The following is a 12,361-nucleotide window of genomic DNA, read 5'->3' as shown; positions in this document are numbered from 1 at the left end:
TGAAAAATTAGTAGCTGAATAAAGAATTTAAAACATTGATTCCCTTTACTTCCCCCCCATTTAAGGTTCATTTTCGGTTGGTACAGATCCATCTATATTAATGATATTCTGTCAAAGATTACTCTATAATAAATAAAACTTCTTGGATGGACTATAAGACAGATCTTCCTTTCCTTAGAGATCACTATTTTATTAGGGTTAAAAAAGTTTAATATTTCCCAAAGGGTATTCCTCATTTACAAGGGGGTTCCTCAGAAAAGGTCTACATGGATAAAAAGTTTGCAAACATTGGTTTATTATGCCAGTATTTCTTCTAGTATATGTTAATGTACTCGTGCATTTGATAGCGCCCAACAGGAGGCTATGGTGTTTAGTGTTTCTCAATCTTGTTCTTTTTCTAAGCATCTTTTCTTGTAGTACATCTCTCAAGACTAGTGTTATACAGAACACACTTTGGGGAATAATGGCTTGATGTTTTCCATAGGAGCTTTCCATAAAGTTCATAGTACTATCAGTTCCATCATTCAAAAGTCATAATCCTCAGTAGATCTCCTAGGAATTGTCTAAAAAGTCTTGAGAGCTGAAAGTGTGAAATATGTATTTTTTCAATCACAGCTGCTTCTTTTCTAAGTTTTTTTTTTTTTTTAAGATGACTGGTAAGGGAATCTTTACCCTTGACTTGGTGTTGTCAGCACCACACTCTCCCAAGTGAGCTAACAGGCCATCCCTATATAGGGATCTGAACCTGTGGCCTTAGTGTTATCAGCACCACATTCTCCCTAGTGAGCCAGGGTCCGGCCCAGAGATGAACATTTTGGACATCTAGTTACTAGCACTAATTAGAAATACTGGCTAACCAGTAAGCTCAGTTGGTTAGACCATGGTATTGATAACACCAAGGTCCAGGATTCAATCCCTGTTACCAGCCAGCCACCAAAAAAATAAAAAAATAAAAATAAAAATAAAAAAAGAAAAATATTTCTAACACAGGTGAGATTTTAAAAAAATGAGCATAATATAATAGTCTCATATATGACAGTATAATATACTTACTCAGTTTTTGGCATTTAGAGTGAACTTCATCCTGTGTTGTTGCCATATGTCTGTTCTTTGTTATCATAAAATTGTAACAACTGTTCTGAAATGGTATCCATGGAGTATTTAGAACAGGAGATGGACATTTAACACTGTCAACTGGTTTGACCTCTTTTTCAGTCTCATCTAGAAAGAAAGTTAATGAATTCTAATTTCAGATATAAATGTTAAATCCTGTTCATAGTCATTAGACTTATTTGTAGGAAATATTCAGGAAGCCAAGAAGTAATAGCCAGTGATGCTTGTTTTCTGTTTGTACTAAAATATAGTGTATAGAAAGCCAGCTTTCTAAGGGAAGAAAATCATTTAACACAATTTTCTTAGCCCTGAGGTGGAGTGGAAGAAAGTAAAAAATGAGGTGCTATTAGATTAAATGCACTTTCTGTCTTCCTGCATTACCAAATGTCAAGTACAAGGGGCCATCTCAGAGAAACTCTATGAACATATTAATAATAGGCACCTAATTATAACTTTGAGAATTCATTTTCAAATTTCTGGCTACTGGTATCTCTAATTTTAAAGAAGCATTTTAACAAAATACTTGGTACTCTAAATAAGTTATTGCTTTAACCAAATCAAACAGAAATGTTTAAAATCTGGCATCTAGGAAATTTGATTATGTTTTTTTTTTCATTTTATATAAAGGCCATGTGTTCAAGAAGATGTGAATATAGATATGCTCTACTCAAAATAAATCAAACTATTTAATATGTAGTAGAAACCATTCAGTTTCTCTCCTAGCTCACAACAAATTCCTTTGTCCATGAAGTGGTGTCTTTTTTTCTACCACAAACCCACAAATGTGGGCCCCTGACTGCTGTAAAAACACTTTCTTCTAATTGGGCTTGCATACCTGACTCAGGCTGAGTCCATCACATTCTCTCTAAGGATCTGAAAAGTGGAATTCAGAAATTGTCAATTCCTCTCCAGTTATAGCTATAACTGAAAGCCGCAGAGCTGCCATGGTCCACTATGTGCAGAGAGAGACAGAAAGCATATAAAGAGAAGAGTGCAGATGCGCAGAGGAACAGAAATGATAGGTAGAAGAGAGTATCTCTGGGTTCCTGATTCCCATTCCCCAGGAGACTCAGCTCCGTCCTCATTTTGGGGATTCTAAATTTCCCTTAGGCTTAAGCTACCTTGAGCTTGTTACTGTTACTTGCAACCCACTGAATCTTAACAGCGGCAGCATGTTAGTTGCTGATGTTAAGAATTATGAAAGAATTCTCACAAATGTAAGTTTTCTATACCAATATAAATACAAAATATATGCAAAATGAGGCTGAGTAACAATGGGACTTAAACTAAGGTGTCAATCACCACTGCCGGTTGACATAAAAATAAGATTAAAATGTCTAAAATAACTAATTAATGACAAAATATCTAATATATAATAATTTTACTTGAATATAAATCTTCACAACAAATTCTGTTGTAAATAGGACATCATTATAATTTTTTCACAATTCCAAAACCAGATTTTACAAAACCACTCCCAAGAAATTCTACTATTCCTAAGACTGATGATAATTTAAGAATTAAAATATTTGAAATTCACATACTTCCTGGATAGTAGCAAATAGCACCCAGTTGGTTATCACTGCAATCAGCTGTTTTCCAGAATCCATCAGTGTCTAATACTACACAGTCATCAAGTTGCTGGTTATTTTCAGCCCAGCGACTAAAATGAAGACGTTTCCCATCTGACCAACCAAAGTTGAGTTCATCCTGCAAGGAACAGAAATACATTTCAAGTAGCAATATTCACTTTATCCCTTTTGTATTATATTGACCCTCAAGGTCAATCTAATGATCTTTAAATTTTATTTTATATTTAACCCACACTTACATAGTACCTACTATGTGCTAGGCATTGTTCTGTGCACTTTTCAAATATTGACATTTAATCCTCATAACAACCTTATGAGTGAGGTACATTTTACAGATGAGGGAAAAGAAGTATGTAACTTGTGCAAAGTCATACAGAATATAAACTGCAGTGCTGGGACTCTAATCCAGGCCGTCGGTCCCTGGAGTCTATGTCCTGACCATTACATATAATCGTAACCATTTTCCAAATGGCTGGAAATCAGAATGGTAAAATGAAGTGAGGACCACTGCAAGCACGGATTAAATCAGAGACAATGTGGCATAGTGGAAAGAACTTTGGAGTTAAGCATAGTTGGTTTTGAATCCTGCTTCAGTTACTTACAAGCTTTTGATTTGTGAGGCTATTGCTCCAAGTTTCCAGCCCTCATCTATTAAATGGGTAGACAATTAACTTCATAGGGCTGGAATTAATGGGGTAACAACTGTAAAACACATAACCCAGGGGCTAGCTGGCACACAAAGCTTTCTACATAAATGTTAGTTCCCTTCTTCTTAACTCCTCAGGCCTGTGGAGGAGGCCTGTTTCCACTTGTCTTTGGGGAGAAGCTTACTCATTCACTATATTCTATTGTGCTCTAGAAGTCTGTGAACATGTGTCTTTACACATCACCAGGGCCTGACCATCCACCTGTCTTGAGATAGGCTCTATGGAGTAGGCACAGAAGTCTAGCGGGTGGATTTTGGGATAAAGGCCTGTCTGAGCTCTCCCATGGTGCTGCCAGAGCTCCAGGCCTTACATACCAATGCTGGACTAAACCAGGCAATGGAGCTAAGCTTTCCTGAGGCCCAAGGCAATTTGCATTGCTAGTTTATTTGGAATACTGAGCAAAGGCCACACATAGCCTCCTCAGTGAACCATAAACAGCAAACACACTCAAGCCTCAACACTACCTGCTGCTGCATTCTGAAATGTTCTCGATCAGAATTCCGGTTGTAACCTTGGGCTGGTTAATCCCTAAACCACTGTTGCCTCAAATGTAGTCCTGTGGCAATGTGATTTGCCTGCATTCATACCTCACTCTGGAATCCTCCTTTGCTGAGCTTCCCCCCAGCCTGTCCCTGGGCCTTTGAACTTCCATTCCATGGTAGATAAGTCATCCCACACCTTCCATCTCTTTACTGAATATGAAATCTCTTTAATAAGACTATAAATATCTCTTTACTAAATTCCTGACCTTAATTAATTTAACTCTGGCTTTTCCAAGAAAGTCATCTTTTTTCAGCACCCACAAGGGAAGGCTGTCTGTTCTTCCATTCTTGGATACCACAGGGATATGATGGTGGGGGCAGGTAGTAAGTATTTTTATCCCTTTTAGTCATTTCTTTTGCGGTCTATGCCCTTCTTACCACTGTGGACTCTCAGAATCCTTTCCTCTCCCTGACACTCACTAACAAGATGTCACAAGCCTCACTCTGTCCTCCTGGCTCTACCACTGACCTAGGGGCATTTGTGTTTATGTGAATGACTCACCCAGTTCCCAAGCCTTCTTGACTTCCTATAATTCTATGTACTTTCTCTTCTATATACTTGACCGACCCACTGCCATGGCCACATCTTGGGCTTTATGTAACCCAGAATATTGTAAACATGCCTTGGTTCAGGCTAACATCATTTCCTACTTGAATTTATACAAAAATAAATTTTTTGTATAAAAAATTCAAATTCTCCCTCTCTCCACACTGCTCGCTTCCTCCCCCACTCTCCACCCACTGTCATTTGACTTAAATAAAAATCTTATATTGTTACTACTGTCTAAAATCTTCTAACACCTCTCACTGCTTTCAACTTGAAGTGTTATTTATTAATATCCTGCCATGTTTCGAAGATTTAAGACAGCTTATGAAGATACATAATAAACAGTGACAGATATATGCTAACATTAAAGGGGAAAAGAAAAAGAACCATAGTGAAGATTGAAAATAGGATAATATACAAAACCATTAAAATCACTAAGTAGAGGGGAAGAATTATAAAACAGTATGACCCCAATTGTCTTAAAACCAAATATGTGTACATAGAAAAATAACATGAAGGGAGCTGGCAGGTTAGCTCAGCTGATTAGAGGGCAGTGTTGTAACACCAAGGTCAAGGGTTTGGATCCCAGTACTGGCAAGCTGCCAAAAAAAAAAAAAAAAGAAAAGAAAAGAAAAACAACTGGAAGGATATATATCAAAATATTAAATCACATTTATCTTTAGGAGATGGGATTACAGGTGACTGTAATTTTCTTCTTTTTAATTTACTATACCTTACAAATCTTCTACAGTAAATATTGCTTTTGATTTAAGGCGATCGGAACTAGGGAATGTAATAACTTTTACGACCCTCACAATAGATGTAACTATGGGTTTCACAGACTCTCAAACACCAAAGAGAAATCAGCACCAGCAATGCTGTGAAGGGACTGACACTGTGAGGGTTGGGTAAGCAGCTCGCTTGATCACCTGGCTTGATCTGGGGGTAAATTTTAGAATACCCAGAGGCTCAGAGAGACTATTCTTCACACCATTTCTAGATGCTACTTTTAATTGAGCTTTTAGTTACATTTCTGTTTTTTTAAACCATTCTCTAGTTCAATTCTGGGATTGTGCTAGGACTAAATTGTCTTCAACCACATTTTCTCCATACAGCGCTGGACCCATCTTGGCATACTGGGGTATACCATGGCTGAGAAAAGAGGCAAAAATGGCCTATAACGCCAAGAAGAATATGACAGCTTCATCAAAAAAAAAAAAAGAAAGAAAAAGAAAAACACCCCATTTAATTAAGCCAAAAGCTTCCATGGAGTAACTATTCCTGTCTGTGCTACCTATACATAGGTTAGTGTCGGGCATTAATAGGAAACCAGCCTTCTTTGCTGGGCTATGAAATGAATGAGATGTACATGAGACCTCTATCCAAGATCAGGATTTGAGATATGACGTGATTCTAATCCTTTTTTAGAGTAGCTTGTTACACTCTGCTGATTTTTAAAGTGATGAAAAGACTCTTCAACACCATCCGCCATGCTTCCACATGCCCAAACCCATCTGATTTTTAAATTCTTCCCTTCTTCTCATCTTTTCTTTGGCTAAAGAGATATGGCAACTCCCATTTTAGCTCAGTCTTTGATAAGAATAAATAAAAAGAAGGGCTCAAGTATACATGCCCACTAGAACCTTTTATTCACTTAAAACAGTGAAGTTCTAGCTCTTTCAATAGTGGAAAGATAACTGCCACTAAAACCCACATATTCCATGAAATTTACTGGAGTAAGATATTAAGACCTCTGGTTTCTTTTAGTCTGATACAAGACACATTATGTACAATAAAAAATGTCACATTCCATCACCCAGTCCTAGCGGTTGGGGCTGAGAACTTACATCCTGACTGGAGAGTCCAATCCACAAAGGAGAGTTCCAGAGGGCTGCCTGCACGGTGAGGAATGCCTGTTGGTAAGGGTCCGTGATGCTCACCAGGTGCATGTCATCCTTCAGACACTCCCTTAGGGCTTCGTGCCAAGTCAGATTCTTCGGGATTATTTTGTACAGGTTATTTAGATACTTTATGGTTTCTGAAGTATTCTGCAAGGTCTGTGTGCCTTTAATTTCTGTGTGTAAAAGAAAACAAAAGCAAAAGCAAACACCTTCCACTCTGTAAGTCATGGGACATTTTTTCAAATTTATCCCCATACTAGTCTACTTTAGATATTATTTACCTATTTATTTATTTTAGATTCGGGGTGGGAGAATCAGGAATGTCTTCCTGTGTACACTTTAGGTAAAATGTGTGAGCTGCAACATTTGTCTTCTAAAATCAGAACAAAATTCTGTTTAGTTGATCTGATTTCGGAAAGAGAAAAGCTGTGAATAGATGTAGCCTGCAATAAGATCACCGTTTCATGTTGGTGCCAGATACCTCTTCTATTAGAACAGCTTCAACAAGGTATTGTGTACCCTTACAAAGTTTTCATCTGGGAAAGCTACCACGAAAAAAAGTACAAAACCACCCACAAGAGGATGTATTTGCATTATTGCTTTACAGTACTTCTCTGAATGTAGTCACTAAAAAGTGTGGGACAAGTGGGTAAAGATTAATTTAGCAAAAATGTTTTGCTCTAGTACATGAAATGTCCAATTAAGGTCCTCATTACATGACAAAATTTTTTCTTAAACATTTTTTAAAAACTCATTTTGGTCAATAAAAACAATGTAATACCTTTTTAAGAAATATCTTTCTCAAGATATGGATGATTCCTATTTATAAGTGTGCATTTTACTTTCTGAATCGTAGGAAAGCATAGACAGTGATCCATTTATGATGTTTCATATCTTTCTTTTGTGCTAAATTTAACAGTGAATGTTTACATTGTATTTAACTAAAAATATTTTTTCTTCTCTTTCCCCATGATAAAAAATAGTCTAAAAAGTGCCAGAGTAGAAAGGATAACAAAATTCAACCATAACTATCATTCAACAGCACTATTAACATATTCCGTCAGATTCTAAATTTTTATATGTAATTAAGTATGGCAGTGATACTTGAAAAAAACCACATTCCATTTGAGATAATCTGACTCACTGAACTACAGGTTTAGCCACGCTAAAAGTTTAAGCTATATGATTATAAATTAGTACGAATCCATTTATAAGATTTTTATAAAAACGAACTGCATATATATTACAGCATAAAGTATCATAGTTGTCTACATAATAATTGATACCTGAATATTTCTGACAGAGAGATACGTAGTGGTATTCACTGCAAGAAGTAAAATTCCATGTCCCGGTAAAAGGTGAATTTCGGAGGTTGAGTATTAGAGCACAGTGGTAGTGGGACTCTTCCTCAAAAAGCTAAACAAAAAGGCAAATATGTATAAGCAATTATGAAACTAACAGTCTGAAGATCCTAATAAGAAAATTCAAGATTCCAGATTGGATTTTCCCCCTGTAAAAAAATCCCATAAGGAAACTGACCATGAAATTTCTGAGAAAATCCCGATAAACTTCCAAAGCCTAGGAAAAGAGCAATTAACTTTAAAAATTAAAAAACAAAACAGTGGCAATATTGATAAATACATCTTCTAAACAGATAAACTGTTAGAAATATGACAAGAACAACTATCGTAATATCTAACACTCTATCAGTCTTGACAGTTCAAGTAAGCAAAAATGTAATGATTATTAACTCATCAGATGTTTATAAACTCTTTTTTTTTCCCCCTTTTTGTCTTTTTTACTGACCGGTAACGGGATCGCAACCCTTGGTGTCGTGCCCGTACCGGGGACCAGCAACGGGATCGCAGCCCTCGGTGTTGCGCCCGCACCACGCTCAGCCAGTGAGCGGGAACCAGTCTCCACATGGGATCTGAACCCTCGGCGGGAGCACTGCCGTGCTCCCAAGCGGCGCACTCTCCAGTGCGCCACCGGGCCGGCTCGTTTATAAACTTTTTGTAATGACTGTGTACCACATAACAGAAAATATACCTCAAAGCTCTGATCCTATAGGAGTCACTATAAAAACCTACATATATTAAGGTAAAAGTATCTAGATTTCATTCTCTGACCATAAATCAATAATATTAAACATGAAAATTTATTCAAAGCATATTGTCCCCATATGAGTATTCTTCTGTATGTTTGAAATATGTAACACTTAGAAAAGTAAGCAAAGTAAGCTTATCCCAAGAGCTACAGATAAAACAAAAATGCTACTTGATAAATATTAAATCAAAAATGAAATAAATAATTATAGGAAAGAATAAAATGAGAAATATCAAAGAAAGGGATACAGGTAAAATTTTGTATGGAGGCAAATGTGTATTATTAAACATATTCTCTTTTTTAAAAGAAAAACAGAATTCAATATAGAAGATTAGAAAATGAACAAAAACATAACTCCAAGAAAAATAAGATAGAAAAATGTACAAGTAGTATTCATAAATATTGGCCAAGCCATAGGAGTAGAGGATGGAGAAGAGAGAACACAACCAATAACATGCACCTGTTTTTGAAAAAAAATTAAATAAGAAAAAGTAAAAACAATCAAAATAAGACATGGAGATTTAAAAAATACCACACATTTGAAAATCTAAATGAAATAGACAGCTTCTTAAAAAATATCAATTAGCATAACTGTCATAAGGAAACACAGAAACACAAAAATGTACTAGTAACTTTGTAAGAAATTGAAAATTAATAATAATAGCTAAGCTTTAAAAACTATGTGTCAGGTACTTCGCTTGAAGCTTTAAATGAATTATTGTATGTAATCTCCACATTGACCCTATGAGGTACGTACAACAGGATCAGAATTTACAGATGAGAAATTGAGGCTTAAGAAAAGCAAACTCCAAAAGTCACAGTAAACAGCTGAATTAGAATTGGGAATCTGACTCTACAGCTTAGGCCCTCAACTACCACAGCCAATCCCTTTATCATCAAAGAGTGATATCTAAAAAGGGTTCTAATACTTTGTAGGTAGTTCCTCCAAATTTTCATGAAAAGGTAATCCTCCAGGCTGTCATAATTTCAGAACACAGAAAAGACAGAAAGCTGCCCAGCTCATCTTATAAAGCCAACATGATCAGAAGAAATAATCTGACAATACACCATACAAAATTAACCCTACGAACAGAAATGAAAACACTCCCAAATAAAATTCTAACAAATCTAATTCAGTAGAATAGTAAAATAATAGTTCACTCTGAGCAACCAGATTTTATGACACAAATATAAAAATGGCTTAATATAACATCTATTAATGAATTATACAACATATCAATAGGCCTAATAGGGAAAAGACATCAATTTTCCCTAAAATATAGTCAAATTCTCATCAGGAGCTTACTTATTTAATTATTGTTGTTCGAAATTGAATAAATAATTCTACAGTTTTTCTGGAAGAATGGACAAGAATAGCTAAAAATATTTTTTAAGGGCACATAATAAAGGATAACTAATTCTATTATGCACAAAGATGTTCACTGCAGCACTATTATGATTGTGCAAAACTGGAAACAACCCAATAATCAACACTGTTTAGGTAAATAATGGCATATTAATCAAGAAATATTATGCAACCATTAAAATACTTATCAAGTAGATCTTTTAATGGCATGAGAAACTATGGCACAATATTAAGTGAGAAAACTAGAGTACAACAGTATATACACTATGATCCTATCTATGTCAAGGAAACAATGTATGGAAAAGCTCTAGATGAAAAGATGCTGAAATCACTGTTCGCTCATTGTGATTCCTTAGATCAGGGCTCAAATGGTTTGAGACTCATTTAGTAGGTCATGAAATCAATTCAGTGGATCCTGGCTAATATTTGTGATAATGAAATAGAACAGAATAGGATAGGGTAGAATAGAAAAGTATTAGACAAAAAAGAATAGGATAAGAAAGGAATGGAATGAAATAGAATAGAATGAAAATATCAGTGTGCATAATCTCTAAGCATTAGTATTACTTTCTGAAACTTCTGTTTCAATTCAATTCAATATTATATCTTTATCTATGTATTAGATGGTGATTTAAATGTATTCTTACTATGGATTAGGGTTAAAGGTATAAAAGCCACTGACCTAAGTTTAGGTGGGATGAGGGTTGACATTTACCTCTGCGGTACTTACTCTTCTATAACTTCCACATTTTCTACAGTAACCAAGTATTATTTTGACATTTACTCTGTACACAGTTACACATGATTCAGAGTTCCCTTTGCCACCTACATCAACCTTGAGCAAAGCAGCATTGTGTCAGGAACATTAGTTCATTATTTTGTAGGACATATTTTTGGAATTCGCCTTTCATGTTAATTTTTCAATCTTTTCCCTTCGTGCAAAAGGTGGTCTGCATCCAGAAAGTGGTGAGGACAGAAGCAGTGGGCAGCAGTATCATATCAGCCTAACTATTGTCAATATAACGCCCTGTTCCCTTCCATGGCTTCTTTTCATTTAGCTCTTTGGGAAAAATGATAACCAATCACCAATTTTGTATTTTTTGCCCCAGGAGACTGAGGCTGAGAGCCCAAACTCCCAAAATGTTATGTAAACATTTATATTTGCTTCTATTTACAACTTACTACTTGATGGTTTTGCATGGTTGTAAAATAAGTGCTATGATATCTTATGCTACTTTGAAAAACTAGAGCATCCATGAAGGTTGGGGAAGAAAGTGTTGTTATTGTAACAGCTTTATTCAGCTATAATTCATATTTAATACCATTTAAAATATACATTGAATAGTTTTTAGTGTATTCAGAGTTGTGCAACCATTAACCCAAACAATTTCAGAACGTTTTCACCACCACGTAAAGAAACCCAATACACTTTAGCCATTATCCCCAATCTTTCCATCCTTCTTAACCTCTAGCAACCACTAATCTACTTTCTATCTTTATAGACTTGCCTATTCTGGACATTTAGTATAAATGAAATCATACAATAGGCCCTTCTTCTTAATCCAATAACTTAAGGAAGACTTATTTCACAGAGCTATATAGATTACTGATTTAAAAAAACTTACATTTGCTGGTATTCTCAGCCTCCGGCCAACCAATAATGGGTGAAAGTTGGTGTATACCAGCTCTCTGTTATCTGTCCATTTGTTCATCCTTCCATAGGCAGTCCAGTGCAAACCAATCCATAAAGTAGCTTCCATATCCGGGAGCAAGGATGTGATAAAATCTGTTACAAAGAGATTTTTAAAAAGCATTTGACTTATTCAGACTAAAGACACACTAAAAATGTCAATGAATACCTTTTGCTTATCTATCAAGATAGTCTTTTACCTGATCTGTAAAAAACTAGTTTAATAAGATTATTTGTGTGTGTTAATTCCCCACAGCCTCCCAAAACTAACTTGGTCCAGAGATCAGAATACAAACTATTTCCCAAACAATTCCAGTACCTTGTTCACTCTGGCTCAACACTGAAGGAAGGGTGCCACCATAGGAGTGACAAATATCACTTGCTTGAGAAAATGGAAGAGACCTGGATTTGATCTTTAGAAAACACTGAAAACAAAGACACATATAAAGCATTAGATTCCAGACATGGGAAAGCCCACATAGGAAGAGAATGCCTCATCTTTTAGAGGGATGCTAATTCTCAGTCTGTGAGATATAAAAATTTACGAAGTAGTACCATGAGAATTCAGGTTTATACTCTCAATTTTAATAACTGAACAGTGGCCTTCAAACTATTTTATATATATAATATACATATTTAATCTCCCACTTAATGAATGCTTCCTATGTACTAAGCAGTTTGCACAGTATTTTCATTTAATTCTCAGAACAAATGGGAAAACTGAGGCACAGAGAAGTTAAGTAACTTGACCTATAAGTAAAACAGCCACAAAGAATGAGTTTGGGAGAATGGACTCT

General features: G+C 35.7%; 1 protein-coding gene across 3 annotated transcripts in view; it reads right to left on the bottom strand.

Annotated features, from left to right (window-relative positions):
• Nucleotides 1-12,361, bottom strand: part of LOC103582238 (CD302 antigen) — a 120,765-nt gene that overhangs the window by 57,698 nt on the left and 50,706 nt on the right. For all 3 annotated transcript variants that reach the window (XM_008563892.1, XM_008563897.1, XM_008563904.1), the window contains exons 22-27: nucleotides 11,884-11,989; nucleotides 11,500-11,660; nucleotides 7,689-7,818; nucleotides 6,349-6,575; nucleotides 2,658-2,823; nucleotides 1,054-1,221 (exon numbers count right to left, since the gene is read on the bottom strand). In XM_008563892.1, the coding sequence (XP_008562114.1) occupies nucleotides 1,054-1,221; nucleotides 2,658-2,823; nucleotides 6,349-6,575; nucleotides 7,689-7,818; nucleotides 11,500-11,660; nucleotides 11,884-11,989 (958 nt within the window). The remainder of the gene's footprint in view (nucleotides 1-1,053; nucleotides 1,222-2,657; nucleotides 2,824-6,348; nucleotides 6,576-7,688; nucleotides 7,819-11,499; nucleotides 11,661-11,883; nucleotides 11,990-12,361) is intronic.

This window comes from Galeopterus variegatus, unplaced genomic scaffold, assembly GCF_000696425.1.
Source record: "Galeopterus variegatus unplaced genomic scaffold, G_variegatus-3.0.2 Scaffold178, whole genome shotgun sequence".
Classification (NCBI taxonomy): domain Eukaryota; kingdom Metazoa; phylum Chordata; class Mammalia; order Dermoptera; family Cynocephalidae; genus Galeopterus; species Galeopterus variegatus.
Note: the sequence above shows the minus strand (reverse complement) of the source record. Positions and strands in the feature narration are given on the sequence as shown.